The sequence below is a fragment of the Populus nigra genome, chromosome 14 (assembly GCF_951802175.1).
Source record: "Populus nigra chromosome 14, ddPopNigr1.1, whole genome shotgun sequence".
Classification (NCBI taxonomy): domain Eukaryota; kingdom Viridiplantae; phylum Streptophyta; class Magnoliopsida; order Malpighiales; family Salicaceae; genus Populus; species Populus nigra.
Genome location: NC_084865.1, coordinates 2629007 through 2653807, shown reverse-complemented (window position 1 = coordinate 2653807; position 24801 = coordinate 2629007). Strand labels below are relative to the sequence as shown.

At 36.7% G+C, this 24801-nt stretch overlaps 3 protein-coding genes and 1 pseudogene across 8 annotated transcripts; 2 read left to right on the top strand and 2 right to left on the bottom strand.

Annotated features, from left to right (window-relative positions):
• The first annotated feature begins 412 nt into the window (after positions 1-412).
• Positions 413-4504, top strand: LOC133672655 (UDP-glucuronate:xylan alpha-glucuronosyltransferase 1-like). Of its 6 annotated transcripts, none has more exons than XM_062093135.1 (5): positions 413-549; positions 690-813; positions 1859-2056; positions 2495-3105; positions 3191-4504. In XM_062093135.1, exons 2-5 carry the CDS (start codon positions 761-763, stop codon positions 4222-4224), a joined length of 1896 nt encoding a protein of 631 aa, XP_061949119.1. In that variant the 5' UTR covers positions 413-549; positions 690-760; the 3' UTR covers positions 4225-4504. The 6 variants fall into 6 exon arrangements, with proteins under 6 accessions (XP_061949119.1, XP_061949114.1, XP_061949120.1 ...); XM_062093130.1 differs by having other exon boundaries at positions 416-549; positions 2477-3105; XM_062093136.1 differs by having other exon boundaries at positions 417-549; positions 3194-4504.
• Positions 4505-6734: 2230 nt separating this feature from the next.
• LOC133672360 (probable pectinesterase/pectinesterase inhibitor 51) lies at positions 6735-9555 on the bottom strand (annotated as a pseudogene).
• A 156-nt stretch (positions 9556-9711) lies between these two features.
• Positions 9712-11723, bottom strand: LOC133672361 (probable pectinesterase/pectinesterase inhibitor 51). Its single transcript, XM_062092749.1, has 2 exons — positions 10259-11723; positions 9712-9909 (listed from the first exon to the last, which is right to left on the bottom strand). The coding sequence occupies exons 1-2, from the start codon at positions 11325-11327 to the stop codon at positions 9881-9883; spliced, it is 1098 nt and encodes a 365-aa protein (XP_061948733.1). The 5' UTR covers positions 11328-11723; the 3' UTR covers positions 9712-9880.
• Positions 11724-14626: 2903 nt separating this feature from the next.
• LOC133672279 (general transcription and DNA repair factor IIH subunit TFB1-1-like) lies at positions 14627-23551 on the top strand. Its single transcript, XM_062092652.1, has 20 exons — positions 14627-14970; positions 15065-15143; positions 15260-15321; positions 15438-15501; positions 17400-17517; positions 18458-18533; positions 18736-18831; positions 19052-19096; positions 19324-19380; positions 19542-19706; positions 19830-19895; positions 20538-20661; positions 20815-20874; positions 20958-21088; positions 21169-21360; positions 21470-21583; positions 21767-21844; positions 22191-22238; positions 22945-23013; positions 23243-23551. The coding sequence occupies exons 1-20, from the start codon at positions 14890-14892 to the stop codon at positions 23327-23329; spliced, it is 1812 nt and encodes a 603-aa protein (XP_061948636.1). The 5' UTR covers positions 14627-14889; the 3' UTR covers positions 23330-23551.
• Positions 23552-24801: the final 1250 nt, after the last annotated feature.

The following is a 24801-nucleotide window of genomic DNA, read 5'->3' as shown; positions in this document are numbered from 1 at the left end:
AGAAGCATCAGTAATGTTCCCCCATTTTGGCTAGTGAGATGGGACATTTATATAATTATTTATTTTTTAAATTAAGTAAGATAGGACTTTTATTTTTCTTGAGATGAAAAATGAGATGGGACATTTGATCACCTTCAATCCCTTCCATATCTATCATTAACCAAACCAATTTGTTTTCATTAACCTAATCTAGCAACTACTTCCAAGATGATAGAAATATCTTCCTTGATCTTTTGTAATATTATTGTTTTTTCCCCAGGCAAAACACTAATCAGAACTCTAGTTTCTTAGTGTTCTGTAAGAAAAGAAAAAATAGAGAAAAGAATGAGAGATTATATAAAAATAAATAAATTTGGTGACAACAAAAAATTGAAAATGAAATTTTATTAAGTGAAGAAAGGAAGATTCAAATGGACGTTAACTCTTTCTATATTGACTACTTATGCTACCTCGCATATGCTCTCAAGTCTCAACCTGCCTTTCCTTGTGCCACTCTCACCATCTTTCTATTTCTAAAAAGGCTAAAAACTATAATCATCATAGCCTAAGGTTTGCTTCACCAATCCCCCTCCCTCGTTAATAGGGAACTTCATGAACATGTTCTTCTTCTTTTCTTTCTTTTAAGACTTCTTGTTCTGTGCCTGGTAATTGCTTCTTGAAGCTTAATGATCCCTTCATGATTCTTGCAGGATTTCTTGTTCATTAAAAATCACATGGTGCAACCCTTGTTGCTAAGAACTTAGAGTCATTAAGTTGAGCAATGGGTGGCTCACCGGGTTCTGTTGAAGCTAGGCATAGATTATCTGCATCTTTGTAAGTTCCAGCTAATTTCTTTGGTTTCATGCTACTTAAATTTACATTTTTTCCTTCCTTTTCTTTTCATTTTCACAGCCTAGTTACATCAATTTAGCATGCATCATTTGTCACATTTTTTTTTCAAATATCTTTATCTTGTTCTGGTTTGCGTTGGTGGAAAATGCGTTGTTCTTGATTTGCTCCATTACTGCAATATATTGTACGTGCATTTGCACTCTGATTTGGTTACATAATCAATCATACAAGAATAGAAATATTTATGGATTCAATGGGTTTTTACTGCTGTAATTGGTCAATGCAATGGACTTCGTAATGTGATTAGTTTAATTACTTCACATGAACTAGCTTTTGAATCAACCAGTAAGTACTCCAGCCCTAGTTTTTTATTTTCTCAAATTTCCAGGCATCTCAAACTCAACTCCAAAACACTATCAATGCTGAGAGATACTTTTTTTTCACTGATGTGACAAACTGATAGTTGATTTGAACTTCTTATCTGCTGAATCAAAGAAGTGGTTAAAGACATTGCTTCAGTCCTAATCCAACTATGTATGAAACTTGATTATATTCTTTCAATGCAAGTCACTTGGAATAGAGAATTCCCAGAAGGAAAATGTGTTGTATAACTATAGCATGCTTTGGTAAATGGTGAGATTAGACCTTGCAGCGGTGTCTCTATATTTATGTGACTGTATAGTAAAAGGGAATCAATCAACAAGAAATATTGTTATGGAAATTCTGTGTGATTCTTACAGAATGTTTCTTATAGGCTGACAAATGCAAGGGAAACTTTGCCGTAGTAAATGAGATTGTTCCGTAGCTAATAAAGAAAATACGGATGACCTACCGATAAGGAAAAGCTAATTATTCATTCTACAGATAGATATATAGTTTCCAGCTGCATTTAGAGCATTTCCATGGACAATCAGATCATTTTTTCCTGTTCATTGGTACTTTCATGCCGGTTTTCTGCTACTCATTCTGTTTTCTTTAATCTTTTTTCCTGATCGTGTTTTTTGTTTGCAAATTTCTACTCAAACAGTGAAGATTTATACAAAAGAAGGTTAACAAGAAGTAAGGTTAAAGGTGTTGAAAAACCCTTCAACATCCCCATCCAAGATAGAAGTTCTTGTTGCAAGTTTCCACTAATCAAATTTATCCTTGTGGTCATTATCGGTGGCACTATTGTATCACTCTTATATTCTCCAGATGTGGATCAACTATCTCACTCAGGTTCAAGGTACATTTCATGCCTTTTCACCTGCTTTTGGACTCTCAGATTTTCATTCAGCTGTTGTGATTGTGGTTCAAATAATTACCTTATGCTGTGCAGTTGGTGCTGGGTCTTACTACATTTCTGGTAAAATAGTTACAATGGTTAAAAAAAAATCTTTCTGATTTTTATGCCTGAACTAGATATCCTTTGTAGAGGTGTGCTCTAGTCTGATCCCATGCACCAATGTTTTGAAGGGATTGAGGGAAAATCTGTTTCTTAAATTCTCCAACATGGTTGATCTTGGAAAAACTTTTCTGATATCTGTTATTTCAATATAGCTGGCCAAATATGCCGATGCCCCAGTGGCAACAAGAAAAGTCATTTGGAAATGAAAATAACCTGAATCAGATCTACAAGAGTCTAAAGTTTTGTTATTTGACGCAGACAAAATTTTGTGAACAGATGGATTTGGGGAGGATCAGATCCTAGATATGTTTCAGATTTAGATGTGAACTGGGACGATGTGATGAAAGTCATTGAGAAGCTGGGTGAACAGAATGACTATCAGGGAATTGGTCTTCTAAACTTCAATGACAGTGAAGTCTATCATTGGAATCAACTTACGCCTGATGCTACACTTGTCAATATTCAACTAGACTATGCTGACAAGAACATGACCTGGGATTCGCTATATCCAGAATGGATTGATGAGGAGCAAGAAAAGGAAGTTCCTGTTTGCCCATCGCTACCGAAACCTGACACTCCTAGAAAACGACTTGACCTCATTGCTGTGAAGCTTCCTTGCAGAAATGAGTGGAATTGGTCTAGAGATGTCGCTCGGTTGCACTTGCAGCTAGCAGCAGCAAGTCTTGCAGCCTCTGCCAAAGGGTTTTATCCTGTCCATGTGCTTTTTATCACGAGGCGTTTTCCAATACCGAACTTCTTCACTTGCAAGGAACTTGTTGTACGAGAAGGGAATGTTTGGCTATACAAGCCAGATGTGAATGTTTTGAGACAAAAACTCCATCTCCCAGTTGGCTCTTGTGAACTTGCACTTCCTCTCGGAGATAAAGGTCAGTTATATCCAAATTCAACAACATTTTTTCCATTTAAATGTAATAGACTTGTGATAGACAGAATCCCAAAACTTTTTTAAAGCAGCACGGGCCTATTCAGGGAATCCACAGCGAGAAGCATATGCAACAATTCTCCATTCTGCTCATGTTTATGTCTGTGGAGCCATTGCTGCAGCACAAAGCATCCGCTTGTCAGGCTCAAATAGAGACCTCGTAATACTTGTTGACGAAACTATCAGTGTTTACCACAGAAGTGGACTTGAGGCAGCTGGATGGAAAATCAGGACAATCCAAAGAATAAGGAACCCAAAAGCTGAGAAAGATGCATACAATGAATGGAATTATAGCAAGTTCCGGTTATGGCAGCTGACAGATTATGACAAGATCATTTTCATCGACGCTGATTTGCTTATACTTAGGAACATTGATTTCTTATTTGGCATGCCAGAAATTTCTGCAACAGGGAACAACGCTAGTCTTTTTAACTCAGGTGTAATGGTCATTGAGCCTTCAAATTGCACATTCAATCTTTTGATGGAACATATTAATGAGATCGAGTCCTATAATGGTGGAGATCAAGGCTACTTGAATGAGGTCTTTACATGGTGGCATCGTGTTCCAAAACACATGAACTTCTTGAAACATTTCTGGATTGGTGATGAGGAAGAGGTTAAACAAAAGAAAACTCGCCTTTTTGCAGCTGAGCCTCCTATACTCTATGTTCTTCACTATCTTGGCGTAAAGCCATGGCTGTGCTTCCGAGACTACGATTGCAACTGGAATGTTGACATATTTCAAGAGTTTGCAAGTGATATTGCTCATGAGAAGTGGTGGAGAGTCCATGATGCAATGCCTGAGCAGTTGCATCAGTTTTGTTCCTTGAAATCAAAGCAAAAGGCACAACTAGAATTTGATCGTAGAGAAGCTGAGAAGGCAAACTACACGGATGGTCATTGGAAAATCAAAGTTCAGGACCGCCGCTTAAACAAATGTGTTGACAATGTATGCAATTGGAAGAGTATGTTAAAACACTGGGGCGAGACGAATTGGACTAATGATGAATTCTTTAACCCATCGCCACCAGCTATCAGCACAGCATCTCTTCCTGGCTTGTGAGTTACTAATTCCCATTAGGCTCGCCGTATTGATATGCCTCTTTAGTCCAATGAAACAGAATACGGATGATGGGATTCTTTGTTTTTTCCCTTTTTCGAAGCATAAATTTTCTAGACCGCTCTCTGTTTCGAGATAGAATACCCCTTTGATGGTTCTGCACCCGAGTTGTATACAGATTTGAGAAAGTTGTTTGATTTTTGTGCTTTACACTAGTATGATTTTGTCCATGTTTCCATGACCCATCGTGTTTTATTTACAAAAACCAGACTTGCAATGACTACTCCTTGCTTCTAAGTGATTCTACGGTTTAGTAAGTGTTCGTGCAGAGATTAGCCCAAATACATGGCAATCATAAACGGGGAACATTGTAAATATATCTGTTTGTATTCCGGAGTGAAGCGCAGGCGTGAATCCTAGTAAACACCTACGTTGCAACTATTGATCCCTCCATTAGAGGCCATTGCAAAGACTGTTGGAGTAAAGCCTCTCAATATTTATTTTTTTTCTCCACATCTTCTAGACTATTAGATTCACATGTCTGCAGCCTATGGTGTACAAGTAATTTTTCACCGTAGGAGGCCGCATGCCATATGTGACCTAAAAGTATATGTGAAATCTATTAAAAAGTCCATCAAAGTAGTGGGGCGGCAATTTAGGCGGACAATAGTATGGGACAATTTGATGCTCCCCACAGGATCTATAGACACAGCTAAGACCCATTACAGCACAGATTGACTAGGGGGTGTTGATTCGTGAAAGTATAGAATGCGAATGGGAACCAGACCTACAAATGGGTGGGTGAAGAAAAGAAATATACTAGTTAAAGGAAAGAGGTGTGGAAGTGGGAAGATAAAAGCATGACCAAGTAAGTGGATGCCAGAGTTGACTGTAACAATGGGTTTCAGTTATGGAGAGTAGAGTAGACACCGATTAGACCATTTCCTCTAAGGGGAAGATAAGGCACAAAGTGGAAACCGACCAACTTCAAGCATGACGTAGTTATCGCACTTGCCAAATCCTAAAGCTTGGGCAAGTAATTTTACTCGCATATGCTACACAGCAGAAATATTGACATAAAATATAAAGAACAGTGGGACATATGCGGACAATTTGTTCTTACATCACAATTAAGAAACCGATGACCGACCTTTCGGCATCATGAGATAGCAACCGAAACACGGGTTTAACCACCTCCACTTAGAACCACGCGTACGCTGTTTGCCCATGTGATCTGAAAATGGCATGCAGAAAACTGTTCCTTGATTAGGACAACAATGGGAAAAGACAAAAGTGGTCTTGACTCCTGCTCAACTAGCCTCACATGAAAGCATCTTGTAGAAAAAACTGGCCAGGTTAGTTTACCCCTTCATCTCTGTAATTTTTCTTTCCATGAAACGGGATTAGTCCGTACCTAAACAGACGTGCTTGAATTAATCACCGAGGCCACCTCAGTTTGTGTTCTATCAGTTTTTTCCAACTGATCATGGCTGGTCTCTAAAAAGTACACGGCAGGGATAGTATCGCTAAAAAGAGAAGAAACTTTAATTTTTCCAAACCAAATACCTGTTCTTAATGCATCTACAATTTGCAAAGCTGAGGTAAAAGTAAGGTAATTATTTTGGCTCGGTACCGTTTTTATTTATAAAAATAATTAAATTAAAATTTTATAAAATATAAAAAATAAAACTAAAATTGATTTTGGTTTTGATTTGGTTCGATTATTTTATATCAAAAACCAAAACCTAACCAGTTTAGGTATTTTATATTAAAAACTAAAAACTATATTTTTTTTTGGATTTTTTTAGACTTTCTAATGGATTTTATTTTGATGCGGTTTTTTTAATTTGGTTTATTTTTAACTAAACCGGTTTGATTCGGTTGAGGTTTTTTATTTTCAAACTTATAAAACCAAATCAAATACTGAATATTTTTTAAAATATTCTAATTAATTTAATTAGTTTTTTTTATGGTTTAGTTTTTTTTATTTTTGGTTTTTTTATTTAATCATTTATTACGTTTGTTTCTTTTTTTTTTCTTCACCCTTATGTCAAAGTGACCCCAACATAATCAAATCAAGCAACTCCATTCAGTTTCCTTAACTGCACAGCAACCTTTACCCTGCAAGCAAATTAAAAAGTAGATTGGTATCATTACCATCATCAGATAAGGTTTCTGATGACACTCTCTCTTTCACCCTTTTTCATGACTGATCATTTGATGGATCTGGTCCATCCAGTGAACTATTACAACGGAGGTTCTACAGCCCATTTCTACATTAAGCATCAAAGTTGATGATTTATCAGAAACATTGACAGAATAGGTTAATATACATCTGATTCTACAAATCAATCAAGAACACAAAGCACGTTAGATGACAAAAATTCATAATTATCTTTGCATCCATTTTCCAGGGGTCATATTTATCTGAAAAGAAAAGAAAAGCATATATGTCGCTTACAAACAAAAGAGGAATTAACCTGAGGACAATCAATTTCTGCATACAACTGCTGTTTAGATAAGTTACGGATAAAGTAACCATCTTATATTTGGGGAATTTTGTCACTCATTTCACAAGTTTTGTAATTACAATGGGATTCATCCCCCCACCAACTTGTATCTAATTCGACAAGTTCTGCTAACATACTAGGCAGACGGCATTATTATTGCGACTAAACAATCAAGAAGATGTTGGAATCCACTCATCTCCTTGAATGAAATTCTGTACCGAATATGTAGCTACATGCTCTGCGGGAATTTGACTACTCCATGTTACTCTCTGAGACGAATCAGATCCTGGTCCAGAATTCTCAAATTCTCCATAATAAAGTGTTTTAAGTGCAAAATCTCCACTCCATGGCATCCACCCTTGTGGTGATAGAAGAGCTTCCAGGTTGCAGTGTATAAAAACAGTCCTCGAGAATTCCTTCCATGGCCTTCCCAAGAAATTCTTGTGCACGCTAGGCTTGCTTCTATATAGTGCCATGTATTCCTCAGTTCCATTGATCAAACAATTTTGAAAGACGAAACCTGTTGATTGGGCAGGGTCTGTCCTGCCATGTGCGGTGACGGCATTGTTTTCGCCTTTTTCTGGCTTTTCTTGCCTTGGACGGATTAATATCTGGCAATCTTGAAAAATTGCAGCTGAGTTTCCGAAAATGAAGTCCACATTCCCCTCGATGTGGCATGATTTGTAAAATTGGCGGAGTGAATGAGCATATAAAGTGTCTTGATTGCCCAGAAATTCACAGTTCTCTATAATGGACAAATCACTATCCGACCTGAAAGCTACTGCTTGGTGGGTGGGGGCTCCTGCTGTGTTCTGGATTGTTAGACCACTGGCCATAAATCCATCACCAAGAACTCCTACAACAAGTAATAGAACATATCAAAACAATGAAAAAACAGGGTGAGAAATTCATCCCAAAAGCTATCATTTTCCATTTAAAAAAAATTATTTCAAAATTATATCACAGACACATCAGCAAAGTTCTTTTGCTCATGGGTTGAAGATGCCAAGAACCTCAAATTTCTCTCATTATACTTCTCCAGAAATTGGACAAGCAGCAGTTGCAACCAAGATATGATTTATCATAGCCAGCAAATACCTAATTACAAGAACTCAAAAAGATTATCCTAACAAGATGGCAAAACCATAATCTAATGAACTAGCACCCTTGGAATTTTTATTTTCATTTGGGATCAGAATGATTGCTATCAGAACCTAAAGTCCCCGACACATGGTTTTCCAGGACTTGTAGCCTCAAGAATGGTAGGCAACCCATGTGCTTTGCTAATCAAGCTCCACATTACTTTCCTAGTTTCCCACAGGAATTAAAGCAACGTCACCTTATGGGATGCCGGCCATGTGATAGGATATTACAAAAGGTCATCTTGGCTCAAATATCAACTTATTCTTGATAATTAACTACTAAGTTAACCTCAATTACCAAATATTACCAATCAAACACTAGATAATATACTGCTCTTAATTCAAATACTGTCCAATGGAATTAAAGCAATGATTTCCCCCAAGACTACAGCCACAAATTAGAAAGTTGCGAGAAGCTTCTACTACAGAACACTGTCGGCGCTCTTAGGATCCACTCATTCATTTTTATCCCTTTCACCACCCCCACCATTTCACAAACTATAAACACAGTTAAAACAAGATAAACTTACCTACAGTAGCTGACTCATAAGTAGTTACTCCAATCTGACCGACACTCAACGACCCGGTAATGACACTCTTGCCCATCCCATCACCCAAAAAGACCACATTTTTCTTCTCAAACGGAACCCTAACAATCTCCTCGTAAACCCCTTCCTTGATATGTTCACAAACCTCCGGTCCATGGCGTTATCTGGTGCCGCATTAACAGCTTCCTGCACCGTTTTGTAGCATCCGTTATCTTTACTCTCATCCTTACACACCGTGGCATCCGCTGTTAACTTTGATGGAAATCCACCTCTGAAAACCCCCCGTACACCATCAAGCACGGAATCCTCCCAGAACCCGTCCCTTTCGGTTTGGGGAGGTCTCCACGATTCCGTTTCATTTCCAAACAAATCATAAGACACCGTCATGCTTAACGCATTGCTAGTTAAACCAACCAAAGACTCCAGGAACAACAATGTTTCATTGACCGGCTTTGAGGTGCTATTACCAGCGTTGTAAATCAGACCTCCATAGCAATCATATTGATAAGAAAGACCCGCACTCATCCAAGCGCGAGCATTCTTGATCTCTCCACGTGTCAAGCTCTGGTTGGCTGATGAAATCCGGTACTGCGAATATCCCAGTACCTCTAAACAAATTTTCGCAGCGGTGGTGATGTTTGGGTTGGTAGTTGATGCTAGGAGAGAGTTTAGGATTGACTTTGCAGTTGTGAGGTTTTGAGAGGAGACAAAGATCGCAGATTGGATGACTTGAAGTGGGGTTGGGTTAGGAGGGACAACATTGGCTTCTCTTAATGAGGATTCGCATGTTTGAGGATGTTGCGTCGCATTGCAGGCTAAATGGATATCAGTCTGAGTTTGTCTTGTTGTTATAGGAGCTGGTATAGATGGAAAGAGTTGTGTTTGCGGTGAATATCGGTGTTCTTTGTTGGTCTTCGAAGAAAGGCCGGTAAAGAAGAGAATGAGAGAAACAAGGGATAACAAAAGGACAATAGCAATGATGATAACAAAGCATTTGGATTTTGAGCTTGAAAATGGTGGTCTATGGCCAAAGTTGTTGAGTGGTTTTGTTGAACCTGTTGGTGAGGATGGTTCTGCCATGATGGTGGTATGGTGATTCAAAGCTTTTGCTCTTGAAGGGTGCTGCTATACAAAGAAGATTTGAGCAAATGTGAAAGCACCGCACCCTATGTGATAATTTGACTCACGAGAAAGAAGGATAGGTTTTGGTTATGGAAGGTAAGTACTCCCGTCTCCTGCCATATTATAAATTCAGATCCTCAACAGTACTTCTGCTAAAATCGCGACAGCTCATAAGCAAAAACTCTTCATTCTTGCTTACCTTTATGAGAGTGAATGATCAAAATTGGTCCACAATTTAGAAATAAATAAAAGACTGCCTACTTTCTCCACCTTGTATCTCAAATATCAACCGATCTGCCGAGCCAAATAATGATCACAATAATGGTCTTTGGCTCCTTTAACTAGTCCTGTGCCACACCTCTCCTGCTATATCAACTCATTGATTGCTTTTTAAGTTTTTTTTTTTTTTTTTTACAAATATATATATATTTTTTTTCATTATCATATAAAAATCATAAAATAATATAAAATAAAATCAATTCGACGTATTTTCTACGTAAACATGCTTTCAAAGCATACCACGAACATAGTTACGGTCAGAATTCTTTCTCGTGTCAGGCCAATATGCATGAAGGCAAAAAAATATTGTTACTTTTTAACTGCAAGGGAATGCTGATTCAGCATGCCAAGTGTCATCACATTTGGCATGATGAGTCAGCATCCACCAAATGCAAAGAATTACTTGAAAACATCAGGAGTTAAAAAATGAACTTACCAACTGTTGCTGTGTTGTAGGTGGAAATCCCAGGCTGGCCCACAGCTAATGACCCGGTAATTACTGTTTTACCCATCCCGTCTCCTAAAAACACCACATTTTTTTTCTCCAACGGCACTCTAACTATCTCATTGTAAACTCCCTCCTTTATGTGGATCACGTATCTATGTCCCCACTCATTATCCGGTGCCGTATTCACCGCCTCCTGCACCGTTTTATAACACCCGCCATTACTCATGCCCTTGCACACCGTCACATCCGCTGTTAATTCAGACGGAAACCCACCCCTGAACCCCGAACCAAAATCCCCACCCGACCCGGGAGCCGACCCGGGTTCCCAGACCCCGTCACGTTCGGTTTTTGGTGGGCCCCATGACTTGGTGTCGTTACCAAAGGCATCGTAAGAGACAATCATGCTCAATGCATTACTGGAGAAAGCCATCAGGGTGTCCAAAAACGACATCGTCTGCCTAGTGAGAGACGTGTCATTAGCATACTTCAGTGCGTTGGAACAATCGTATTGGTACAGCAAGGCAGCCCCCATCCAAGCCCTAGCGTCCTTGACTCTTCCACGTGGCAAAGCATCATCCGTTGATCTTGTTATGCGGTATTGTGAATTGATTAACGCTTCCACGCAGTTTTTCGCGGCTGTTGTGCGGTTAATATTCCCTGTGGACGAGTCTAGGATAGACTTGACCATTGATTGGGCAGTTTTAAGGTTTGTGTTGGAAACAGAGATTGCTGATTGGATGATTTGAAGGGGGGTTGGATTTCGAGGAACATTAGGGTTAGACAAGGAAGAGACACAAGTGTCTTGAAATCTAGTGGCTTTACAAGCTTGGAGAATCTCAGGTGGGGTGGTTGAGGCAGATGAGGGTGGTACATTTGGTCTGGGTTTTTGTTTTTGTTTCGCGGGGTGGTGGCGGTTTGTCTTTAAAGTGGTGGGGGAGGAGGAGGAGAGGGAGAGGAAAAGAAAGAGAGAAAAGAGAGAGAAAGAGAGCAGTGAAGCCATGGAAATGTAAAGAAAGTTTTTTGGTTTTCTTGAATGTGTTGTTGATGATGTTGTCATGGTAAGTATTTATAGTGATGGGGATTTTGGAATTTAATGCGTGGAGTGGAGTGGAGTGGAGTGATCAAAGATTGAACTTTTGTGATTCTATCCAATTAACAGGTTTTGGTTTCTTTTAGGGTTCACGGGATCAAAGAGTTCACGGGTTGATTTGTCCACTGCCTGTGAACTTTTTGTGTGTGTGTGTGTGAGAGAGAGAGAGAGAGAGGGAGAGAGAGAGAGAGAGAGGTTACAGTGAGTCTGTCACGGGGTGGCGTGGTGATGGAAGACGAAAGTGGATCAATATGGAAGCTATTGGGTGGGGTTTGCTTTATTAATAATGGAAGCAATTCGTGCAAGAACGAGGCTTTCATTGTTGCGGTGGCAAATCCTCCACTCAAAGGTGGTTTTCAGAGGTGGTTTGGTCTGGAATTATTCCCTATATTCAGAATCACACTCTCTCTCTTTTTTCTCTATAAAAACATAAGATTTATAAATATTTTTAAAGCAAATTTTATGTTTTTATGAGATGAAGTAATATAATTAATTATGATTTTTTTAATTTAATAGTTTTTCTTTCTTGAATAAAAAAGAAAACACTCTGTCGCCAGAGCCATTAAAATATATATATATTTTTTTATGAAATGGATTTTGACATTTGTAAAAGGAGAATTTTGAGTTTTTTCTTTTTTATCGGTTGCCTAAGATATCGGGCAAAATACATAGCGTAGTTGTAATGTCAAAATTCTATTGGATGCTTCTTGTGTGCGTGTGTGTATTTTAATATTTTTTTAATATTTTGCCAATTTGCCGAGGTTACGGTATTGGGCCCGTCTTTTAATAGGAGAAAATAAAAGGTTATCCTATTGGGTGGGCTCAATGGACTTGGGCCAGAAATCTTATCTGGACCATTTTTGCAACCACAAGTAAAACTAAACGGGTATATTTAAAGTTTTTTTAAATTAATTTTTTTTAATATTTTTGATTTAATATGCTGATATAAATAATAATTTTTATAAATAAAAAATAATTATTTTAATATATTTCTAATAAAAAAACATTTTAAAAAACAATCATTATTATATATATATATATATATATATAGTGTAAGTGAAATACATCATATGTTTATATAAAATAACAAGAACAATTTTGAATGTGTTTAATGATTTTTATACTTCTAAAATTAAAAGCTCTCTCAATTTTAAAAACATTAAACAAGTAATCAAATGTATAAATTGCAAGCATGAAACACAGCTCAAAAGGAAGAAATCCTAATCTGTCTTCATTCCAAATCCTTGAGTACTGAAGATGAGCTTGGATTATAAACAATTGGATTAAATGTCGATCCATTCGAGGGAATTTTCATCTTTTTTAAGCTTTTTGTTTCATGATCATGCAATAATATATTTTAAAACTATAAGTTATGTCTGAAAATAATATAAATTAGGTTTTGAAATCTTATTTAATAATTTAAATTCTTGAATCAAGATTGAACTTTTATGTCGTAGTCTAAAAAACTAAATTTTTATAAGTTCAAATCTCGTCGTTATAATTAATAATACAAGTCTAACATTTTAAGTTTCAGAAATGAAATGATCCACGAGAAAAATATCAAAACAAGAATGAGCCATACGTTAACAGCCACAAATGTTTCTACAATCTTTCTACATGTAAAAATGTAAGAACATTAAATTAATTTTGTATCAAACCCTAGTCCACATGAAACACCATGCAAATTAAACTGGTTCCTTGAGGTTCAAGCCAGTAAAGTTTTTTCTCTTGCATATAGAGATTTCTTGTCGAGAGGGTGATGCCTGAAATAATCAGGATCCATGGGAGTTTTTTCCATGATTTGCAAACGCACCTGCATTGTGTAAGAGATGATTTGGTAATTCAGTGCATGATCATGAAGTCTTGAGATGCAGCATGCCATGGTTGTTTATGCTGTTGGCTGTTGCTGCTCCTTGTAACAAAATTGAATGTGAGAGGAATCTGTAAATGAATATTGTTGCCTGCCTTTGCTCTATCGATCTTCGACAAGAAACACTATTGGCCAAGATTTATTTCAATGGATATTTATTTAATGATTTATTTGATGTTTTCATTTTCTTTTTTATCAGAGATATATATATTCCTTCAATGTGCAAAAGATTAATCTCCCCCTTCGGTAGACAGTTTCAAACAACTCTGTATTGATGGCTACTTAAGAAAACTTCACCCTTTTGTTATACATATCTTCGTCTTCTACTTTCAACTTTTCAAGTTGATTTTTTTGATGTTCTGCAGAATGTATCTAAGCTATACGAATAGAGTTAGATTTCTAAGGGATTCAAGAAAAACAGGAAATCATCCCCTCTTTATAGCTGAAAATGCATGCAGCTGGCTCTAAACCCTGGGTTCAACCCTCCCTTCCTTTGGATTGAAGTTGAAGCATCATAGTCTGCCAACAAAAACACCAGGCGCTGCGGTTGCGCAGGGCAGGGATGATGGTTAAGCCACTCACATATTGTGTGTGCTTCGAGGGTTGAGAATGCATGGAGTTGTTTTTACTTCTTACCAAGCTGAAGATTTGGACATTACTTGACCATGATGGCTATAGTATGAATCGTTCTATCTTATTTGGAACACTTTTTTCCTGCTTGTTTAGAAGAAAAGCCATGCCCAATCAGATCAATTTTTGCATTTGATGCTATCCAATAATTATGAGTTCAAGTTTTTCTTAAAACAATTAAAAGCTTATATAATTATTAACTTTAGAACTTATAAAATTAATTGAGATATATACAATATAGCTCGAACATCCATATTAATTAAAAATTTATTTATTTTTATTCAAAAACATATAATAACTACTAGTTTATATTGTAATTAGTGTTCGTTTGGTCTATAGGTTAGTTTTTATATACTAATATTAGAAATAAATTTAAAAAAATAAAAATATATTATTTTAATATATTTTTAAATAAAAAATATTTTAAAAAATTATTATTATTATTTTTAAATATATATATATAGCTACGATGGTAATAGTGATGGAAGCTAAGGCCCAAACAAAGCCTTAGCCTTGTCATAAATTTACTGTGTCAATGGATTTTAGATACCCAATATGGACTGGACTTGACCATCGTAGCTCACATGTATGCATGCAAGTAAGATGGAATGGAGTCATGAAGGGATCACGTGCTACCACAAGGAAGCGTATGAGGATTGATATGCCCAAAGCTTCAGTAAAAGGACTAAAAAGATCTAAATGTACAACTTGAGGGACCTTAGAATGTAACCTACCCATATTTGGCAGAGTCTTGAAGGAACCTCTGTGCTTGTATTGTTAGGCAAATTGACACCCATTTTTACAATTTGGGCTCCGTAGCTAAAATTAGCTTAGCTATAGTCCCTATAGCCGATCACACACCCATCCTATCCCTTTCAACTCCTACTTCCTCCATTGAACACTACCACCACACCTGTCACCGCATCTCCGACCAACCATTCCCGCCGATCCGTTGAACCTCTCCGGTCACAAATCCTCCATTGATCACATATTATTTTCATCGGATTGAATTGCAATATCCAAGTGAATATGGCAAGCGGGCAAGTGTCAAAACGAGTCAAGTTTAAGAGTTCAGTGAAAGACCCTGGCACTCCTGGTCGATTATTCCTGGTACTTTTCACTACTTTTCCTTTCTGGGTTTTCGATTTTATCATCAAATTTTGGAACTTGATTGCATTGATTAATTTTTTTGGTTTTGGTGCAGACTTTGGAGAGGTTGATGTTCAAACCTAATAGTCCTAATTCAGCTACAAAGCTTAATATGGAGTTTAGATTCGTTAAAAGTAAAGAACCTGTTATCTTTTTGTTCCCTTTTTTGTTTGTTTTAATGGGATTTTTTGTATCAAGTTTGTTTTGGGTGTAACGGGTTATGTTTCTTTTATGTACATTGAATGTGTAGATCATAAGTACACTAAGGAGGGATCGAATAAAGCACCAATGCTTAATCTCACTTCGAGTCAGGTACCCGTGTTGGATATTAAAGAATTGTTTCTGATTGTTAGTTTTTTCTTCTTTTTTTTCTTTTTCTTGTTGTTGATTTTGTACTAAATGGTTTTTTTTTTTTTTGGGTGCTGTAGGGTGTGAGTTACATATTTGAGTTTGAAAGTTATGATGATCTCCACGTTTGCAAAGAGTGTGTAGGTAAGTCTCGATTCTCAAGTGTAGAGATGATGCTGATTTCTAGTTTCTCTTTGATGCATTTACTATTGATCAGAGATTATGATTTATTATGGATTTGTTAGCGTCTTGTAATGAAACAAGTGCTTGGTATATTATAACCAGAACTATAATGTAATAGCAAGTGACTGCAGTTCTATTTTGATTGTTTGGTTACCTTTTAATCTGCAATGATAATGCAATTAATGGATTGAAAAAGTTAATGGTATTTGCAGTAGTAAACACTATGGTGATTACATAGTTCGGGCAAAGTAATGTTGTTGACTTTATTGGCTGCAATGGATGAATGCACAATCTTGCCATGAGTCCCTCTGAAGTTTGGGGGATTAGTTATCAAGTTGCCATTGTTTTCAACGAAGCCTTTTTGATAAGTGGTTTTGAAGATACATAATTGAGGTAAATAGTGATTGAAGAATGGTTTGTGGTGTTTAAAGATGGTTTGTAAACTGTCAAATATGGAACTAGATCAACGTGGTGGGTTTCTATGGTCATCAAGGAGATATTGTTTTGTGGAGCAGAGGAAGAGTTCTCCTACATGGATTTTGCATGTGGAAAAGGGGGATCATGTTTTCCTGTGATATTTGGTGTGGTAATTCCCTTCATAAGGACCATTTCCCCCCTTACTGAGCTCATCTTGGATGTTTCTGAAAGCAATATTTTTTGAATGTTGCTTGTGAGGGAGCTTGATATTTGAAACTTTCTGTGATATTTTTTCAAGTGGATTATAGCATTAAAACTATAGCAGCAGAGGAGGGTTGTGAAGATGGAGAGTGGTGACCATCTTAAGTGTCAAGTTTACCATTAAGTCATTTACAAGGTCTTGACTAAGAGTTAATCTCAATAGAGATTGCCAAGTTTTCCTTTTACAGCTATTTGAAAAGTTAAATCCCTCCCAGAGGCTGTTTTTTCCCTTTTGAGGCTGCTTCAGATAAGTTCATATTGATAACCTTCACAGTAGAGGTAAAATTCTTGGTGAAATGGTGTTCTTTGTAAAGAAGCTGTCAAATTGTCAATTGTCTTCTGCTACACCCTTGAAGCTATATGCTTATGGAGTTTGGTGTAAGAGTTGTTCGATTCTATTGGTTGTAGCAGGTTTGGTTGTTATGGAATTGAATACATGGAGAGGGGGTTTTTAGATGCAAGTTAAAAACACGCATACAAAGTTGTATCATGTTAAGTATTTGAGATTTCTGTTAGGTAGAGTAAAAAGAAGGGTTTAGGGGAGAAGAATCATCCCTTGTCTTTCATGGAATCTTGTATTAGATTATATAAATTGTTGGAAACAACGCAATCAATTGCTAACGTGGAGGATCTCTTATTTTTGACTAATCACACCGAAATATAATCATTTCTCTCCCATAACAGAATTCCAAATCTGTCCTAAGAGGTTTATATTTCAGCTTGTCACCTCCTTATTGACACGGAGTACATTCTTAATGTTGTTTATTTGTTGTGTATTTTTTTCTGTAAGCTTATAATATTGTTCAGTTTCTATGCATAGTGTTGCAATAACTTGAATCTTTTTTTATATGCCTGCACTGTCGAGTTCATGTGAGAAAGAGAAGGCTTGTATCTCTCTGTTCATCCTAATGATTGATTGATGAGGAACCCCAATGTCACTTTCTTGATGGATTTAAAGGATAGCCTTCTATTAGTGCTAACTCTGGGACATCATAATATGTTTATCTAAGCCCTTGCCTTCTTTTTGCTCTCTGTTCAATGGAACTTGTCAGAGTTTTCAGCTTTCTTACAATTTTTGTAAACTTTTTGTTGCTTGGTGTTTAGACTACCGATAATCATAATAATATGTCAATCCTGTGTGGGCTTCTTCTGAAGCTATGGTTTTGGTGGCTTGTAAATAGGCAAAGCCCTTTCGAAGACTGGAGAGACACCAAAGCCTATAGACACTTCAGAAATTCCTTCTGAACAACCTAGCACAGAAGAATTGCTTTTGCGGATGAATATGCTGCAAGAAAATAGGTAAATTTATTTATTCAAACTCGTGATATAGAGCAATTATAGCACGAATCCTTTTGGTGACTACTTGGTAATCAAGCCAGCTTCTTTTATAATAACGTGAATCTCTTTAATTTTCTCCTTGAAATATGTATAATGGTAAAAGAGTGTACATATGGTGGTACATGCTCATACACAGCTATGTGGCCTTTACAAAGGGAGATTGTACTTGTCTATATTGCAAGATCTGCATTCTTTTAATTAATCAGTAATTGAGGGAAAACATATCTTTTGAAAAAGAATTGTTTGAAAGAAACTTAGCCTCAAGTTCATAGATATTCACTCACACTAGCTATTCTATGCCTTCAAAGCAATCAGAGAAAGACAAAATTAGCTGTATAAAAAAAATAAGTTTCTAACAAAGATTTGATGACTTACCAAGGATCAAGGAACTTGTCTAACTACTTGTATTTAAAGAACAAGACTTATGCCTTTCATGGTACTTGCAGTGCTTGCCATCAAATTTTAGCTAACTGCACTGTTGGTCCTTTCTACTTGGCGAAGTAGTGTAATCTGTACTAAGAACATAAAATGAGTAGTTTAGAGTTTAAGAGCGTCTGACGGAAATTTGAACAGAGCATGGAAAGATGATGGTAAATGAGTTCAGAAACCAATGCTTTTATATTTTCTGAAGACTTGTGAAAAGGTGGTGGACATAACCGAATTTTTCCCTCAATGAGATAGCACACTAAGATTATTATTTTTTTAATCCATATCTATTTCATCCATTCCATGGTGATTGTCCTATTTGAATTGTTAACCATACTATATTAGCTACTGTACTTTGATTTATTATCATCATAACTAAATTGTTTTATGCTAAATGCATCAGTTTTTTTTTTTTTTTTTTGAGCTGATTTTCTTATCTCCTTGATTCATTTGACCACCAAAATTTATCATTCAGTGAGTTGCAGAACCTTCATAAGCGGTTTGTGAGTGATGGTATCTTGACAGAAGCTGAATTTTGGGCAACTAGGAAGGTTAGTGTTGTTTGAACATGTATGTGTGATTATCTTGCTTTCATGATGTTGTTTTTCATTAGTATTTGAACTTGCTGTTTTTATCAGTTTAAATCTTAATGTTTTCTCTGATGGAAACCATCAGCCTTGAAGCTGTCATTCTGGTTGTAAAAGGCATTATTAAGGAATATTTAATTATGTTCCTCCTTAAATCGAATTGCAGAAGTTGCTTGGTGGGAACTTCAGCAAAAAGTCAAAACAACGGACAGGCCTTAAAAGTTTCGTGCTTTCAGACACCAAGCCATCAACAGACGGTCGAGTACTATACAGCTCCCTTCTTCCCTCCCCACCCCTCTCTGTGTTTTTGTGTGTGTGTGTGTGTGTGTGAGAGAGAGAGAGAGAGAGAGAGAGAGCATGTGCTGGTGCATGAATTCTTACCTGTTTGTCTTTGCTGTGGAGATTTTATCTGTTTTCATATACTTTCTTTGTGGCCTTTTGGACGTGGAAAGCTTACATTTGTTTATTTCTTGGAATTCCAGACAAACAAAGTTACATTTACTTTGACTCCTGAGATTGTTCGTGAGGTAAGATATCTCATGATTATTCAATACTTACAATTCTAGGAAATGTAAAACAAGGATAGTACAAAGTTGTTAGCTAATTAAACTTTCACTAGCGGTCCAAAAGGTATTCTTCATGCTAAATCACATTCTACAGCCTACCTAGTAGAGTATACCCGCTCCCATGTTCTTCCACCTATTTAATAACTTTGTTGTTCATCCATTTATTTAATGGTTAAATTGTGTCTCAGGTTTTTGCAGAGAAACCAGCAGTACACCGAGCATACTTGGATTTAGTTCCCAAAAAGGTAATGAGAGCATAAGAACTACTTTTAAAATTTTCAAGGGTGTTTTTCATGACAAGGCCGTAATACTTTATCATTAAATAATTATCCAAAGTCAATGTACTGTTCAGATTTTTGCTTTTCTGAACTTTTCTGGTTTTTTTTTTTCCTTCCCTGTGTTCCAGATGTCAGAAAGGGATTTCTGGAGCAAATATTGTAGAGCAGAATACCTCCAGCATGCAAAAAATGCTAATGCTGCAGCTGCTGCTGCAGCAGAAGCTGCTGAAGATGAGGAGCTTGCTCTTTTCCTGAAACCTGATGATATTTTGGCTAGCGAAACTCGGCGGAAGGTATTCATTCTTGGTTGATTATTTAATATATTTGTTTCTAACTACTGACATTTTTTTTTGCATCTTTATGTCTTTATATTCTGAATTGAGAAATATTGAGTTGCTCTATACTTTCTGTTCCAGATCAGATGTGTTGATCCAACTCTAAACATGGAAGCTGATGAAGGGGATGATTATACACATCTTCCAGTAAGTTGGATAACACCTACCTTCATTTTAAGACAATATATTCTTGAAAGTTCTTATTCCCTCATGAATTATTCAATTCAAATGGTAAGCTTATATTTTAAACTCCAACTAAGAAACAAGACTAGAGTTTGTATTTTCTGATTATCTTATACTAATTTTCTATAAAAAAAAAAAAGTGACAGATAGGTCGATAGATTATTATGAAAATGGAATGTCTCAATAAATAAATAAAAAAGCATAATGGGATTTCTTTTTCTTCCCTTCTTAACATCCTTATGGATTTGAATTAAATCTAGAGCGTGTTTGGCAGTGTGGTTGCAGGTGCTTTTCAAATAACTTTTCGTGCCAAAATACATGTCAATGATGTTTTTTCATTTTTTAAAAATCATTTTTGACATCAGCACATCAAAACGATCCAAAACATACAAACCATATTAAATTTTAGCAAAAAAAAAAAAATTCAAATTTTTTGGGAATGCAGCCGCAGCCGCGTTCCCAAACGAGCCCCTAGTAGTTATGCTACTTTCTGGTATGCTTTTTTGGTGGAAAATCCCAGTTTCTTCTCTTGGTTGATTGTCTGAATCAGTCAGTAAGCTTTTATATCTATCTTCTATAACCTTGGTTGCACTTTACAAAATACAGGATCATGGGATTGTCCGTGATGGTAGCAAGGAAATAACTGAATCACAGCATGAACTATATATAAGAACTCTGTCGCAGGAGCTAAACAGGCATGCCGCTGTTGTTCTTCAAGGAACACCTATAGGTAAGAGTTTTCCATCGATCTGATTTTGCTTCCAAGTGCTTTAAGCATGCAATGAATATGATTTTGTGTCTGTTTCTTGTTCAGTTTGCTGTTTGTGTCCCTTGAAATTTACAACTAGATACTCTTGTGAAATTAAGATTTGTTATCTTGTAGATGAGGAACAATTAAAAGACACTCAGACTGTAGCAGAGGCACTTAAACAGTCAAAACAGGGTTAGTATGGTTTGTGTTGGCTTCCCTTTATTCCCCTTCTAGTTGGTCATGTATGAAAACATCCTTGTTTTTTCTGTTGCCAGGACAGAATGCTTCAAATGAAGAAACTGATATGAATGCAAACCAGGACAGATTAAGTAGGATTTCAAAAATGATGGAAATTGATGATCTTCAGGCGTCAAGTGATCTTCCTTTGGCACCACTTTCTATCAAGGTTTGATTGTCTTCTCGTCATCATGTGTCTGCAGTAGAATTTTCTGGTTCAGATATGTGATTTTATGTTTTTGAATCCAGGATCCAAGGGACTACTTTGATTCTCAACAAGCTACTGCTCTTAAAAATTCAAGAGATACCAGTATTGGAACTGATCCAGTAAAACGCATCCTGAGTGCAGAAGAATCATATGCTTCTTTGAGGGACTCCATTTCCCTCATAAAAACCACTGGATTGGTCGATCCCATAATTAAACCAGAAGTTGCAGTAAAGGTAATATATTTTCTATTTTAAATTATCTGCTGTTTGTTTGCTAAATCTTACCAGAAAACATGCATATTGTCGTTAATGATGTTGTGTATGTCATGTGACTATGATGCAGGTTCTTTCAGTCTTGACCCACAATATCTCAAGCACCAAATATGATACTGGGAAGAATCATGGGCTAAGTGTTTTGGACACATTGCCAAATACAATTAAAGAGGAGCTGCTATATGTGAGTGTTTGTAATTTATATTGTTCTGCCTTCACAAAAAAAAATGAATTCTTTGCACTGGATCATCCATGGTACGATATTGCTGTTAATGCTAGTTTATTAGTTTTTATTTTGTTAACCTTATTGGTTTTATTGCAAGATTTTGGTTTCGTTTCTTATGTTCATGTGGAAACTTGCCTTCAGCACTGGACGTCTCTTCAGGAGTTATTGAAGCATTATTGGTCATCATATCCAATCACTACTACTTATCTTTATACTAAGGTAAATGTTGTGATTCTTTTGTCTGAGTGAGGTTGTTCCTTTTGATTTCTGGATTCAGAATTTCAATGTGAATGTTGCATGATATTTGAACCTACAAAATGCAACATACAATCATTTCAGGATTGAGCAGGGTATTGAAACAGACTCTTCTAGGCTTTTGGCAAGGACAACTTTAACGACTATATAACTATAGCTTAATAATGAATCCGTGAACCAAGATTTCCTCTTGCCATGAGGTTGATTGGGAATAGTGTTCCCAGGAGCCCAAAGGCCAAAGTAAATATTGCTTTGAAGAGGAATTTCTTTTATTGCACCACCACTATCTGTGTTCATTGAATATTTGCAGGTAAGCAGATTGAAGGATGCAATGTCAAAAATTGATTCACAGCTACAGGTGAATTTGGCAATAAGCTCCTTGTGTAATATTTTATTCCCCCATTCAGATTTCTTCTTTTATGCGACAACACAATTTTATCACCCACACTGCATGAGTCGCAAGCATACCCTTAAGCTATCTTAAATCCATGCACACCGTAACTTATTACTCCCCCATCCTCACCTCTCATAAATCTCATAGTGCATCTTTCTGGCACCTTGCACAATGTGTCACTGTGATTTGACCATCAGTGCAATGTATGAAGGATAACTGCTAACTATCAGTGTATGCTGCTAGTAGTAGACCAACTTCATCCTTCAATGGAGCTAGTTGTATCTCGTGTTTATCTTGTTCGTTCTTCGTGACAGAAATTCATGGGCATCTATGTGTAGATGTCTCATGTCTAGCATGGTATAATTTCTTTGTTAAACATTTTGCATCTGATTAAGGTTCACATGAACGAAGTACATAGTATGGGTGTTGGGTATCCATTACCTTTTGCTAAAGTTTTTACCAAGCATATATTTGTCCATGGTTCTGCATGGAGCTCTTGGCCCAGATATAGGTGCTCTGCATCCCATTATTTTTATTTTTAAAACATGTCCTTGGGTCTTGCGGGATACATGTGACCAGTAATTTTCATTTCTCCAGCATACTATTCTATGGTTTGTGCACGAATCTTTTAAAGCGCTTCTTTCTTATGTCTTTTCTTCTTCAATCTCAGGAGCTGAAGGAATCTGTGCAGTCAGATCTTCGACATCAGGTCACTCTACTTCTTCGACCAATGCAACAGGTCAACACTTCTTTCCAGCTTCTTTTGGCGGAAATGTTAACGTTTTGATTTTTTTTCAAGCGATATTGGAATTTTGAACGTTTGTTTGCAAAACTTGATGAATGCCCTAATTTTCTTCTGTTTCGCCAACTCCCAAAATCGCAAGTCACCAGCAAAACATTCTCAATTGGTTTTTTGCACTTGCATCCTTTGTTTTGGCTGGAATTCACAGACCAGACCATTTGTGCAGGCTCTCGAGGCAGCCATGCAACATTATGATGCAGAATTGCAGAAGAGATCAGCGCGCAGTGGAGATAGATCAAATGGATATACCTAGGGAAACTTTTATCCTTGGTCACTTCGCAAGCATCATGCTGTGCTTTTTTTGCCATCTCCATTTAGTAACATTTAAACCCAACTGTACATCAAAAATCAATTTTGTTGCTAAATTCATGCTAGATGTGAGGTTTCTCATTCTCCACCTCAGCATTATAAAGTTGCGGATAATGACCTTATATATACAAATGATTAGAAGAGAGCATTATTAGAGGATAAGAAACATAGAGGTGACCTCCGTGGTCTATCAGTGAAATTATGCATTGCTGACCATGGATGATGCTATTGATGAAAGCCAAATTTTCTCATATGCTAAAAAGTCGGAGCCTTGGTCTTCTTGTACTTAGTAAATTTTTTTTTGGCTAATTATATATTAATAATTCCATTGAAGTAGCAAATAACATATAACACTCAAACACCTAAAAATATACAAAAAAATAACAGGGTAATTAGTCGACTGATCGGTTATTCATATAAAACCAAGAAAATCATTTATTTTATATTTTTTTAGAACTTGTAAACTTGATTTTATTTTATTGATTTTTGAGTTTTTAATTTGATTTTATATAACCTTGAAAATCACATGATTTTATGGTTTTATAAATCAATGAGTGGGAAGCTTCAATGCTACCATTGTAAATTCAGCTGGGCAGTATTTTTTTCAATTGCAAAATCAGAAGAGTTAAATTCAATGAAACAGATCTGAGAACCATAAGACATCGTTCCATTCAACGATGACTATAATTAAACAGCAAGAAACAAACATTATTATGATAGGAATCACCTGGAAAACTAATGCAAGTGCCTATGAAAAAATCGAAACCCTAAAAGAATTGCTACAAGGAAAAGAACACGACTCCTACAAGGGAGCGGGAGGAGCTGCAACACCCAAGAACGGCCTTCCAGTTCCACAAAGTGAACCATTAGAATCACATTCATGAATTGCATCCTTCAACTTATGAAACCCATTTTTGTAAATCCCAAAACCAAACAATAACCCTATCAAGATCACCGCCAATATCACACATGTGCACATCATGCACACCTTTGTCCCGCAACACATCTTTGCTAGCTTCTTCTTCTTCTTCTTCCTCCTCCCACGCGGGGCGTGTTCTGAATAATCTCGAGATGTCTGCTACACAAGGCAGGCTTTTCAAGAACCTAAGCTGAAGAAATGGATGGAGTGTGCGTTTTGAATCTTGGAGCTGTGTTAGGGGAAACAGTAAAGTTGAACGTTATGGAGAAGTCGAAGTGTAAAGCAAGTAAAAGAGAGATTCTGATCGTTATGGTTTTTGAATTTGTTCTGATGTGGATGGCTGTTATTGGTTGATTTGTTCAGCTTTGCAAATCACTATCTCTCGGGCCATGGGGTGGATTTATTAGATTGTACAGATTGGGCTCGACATCACCGGGAACTTGGCGAATTACTTGAATGGTCCTCTAAGTTTCTGGTACTTGTCGCTTCAGTCCTTT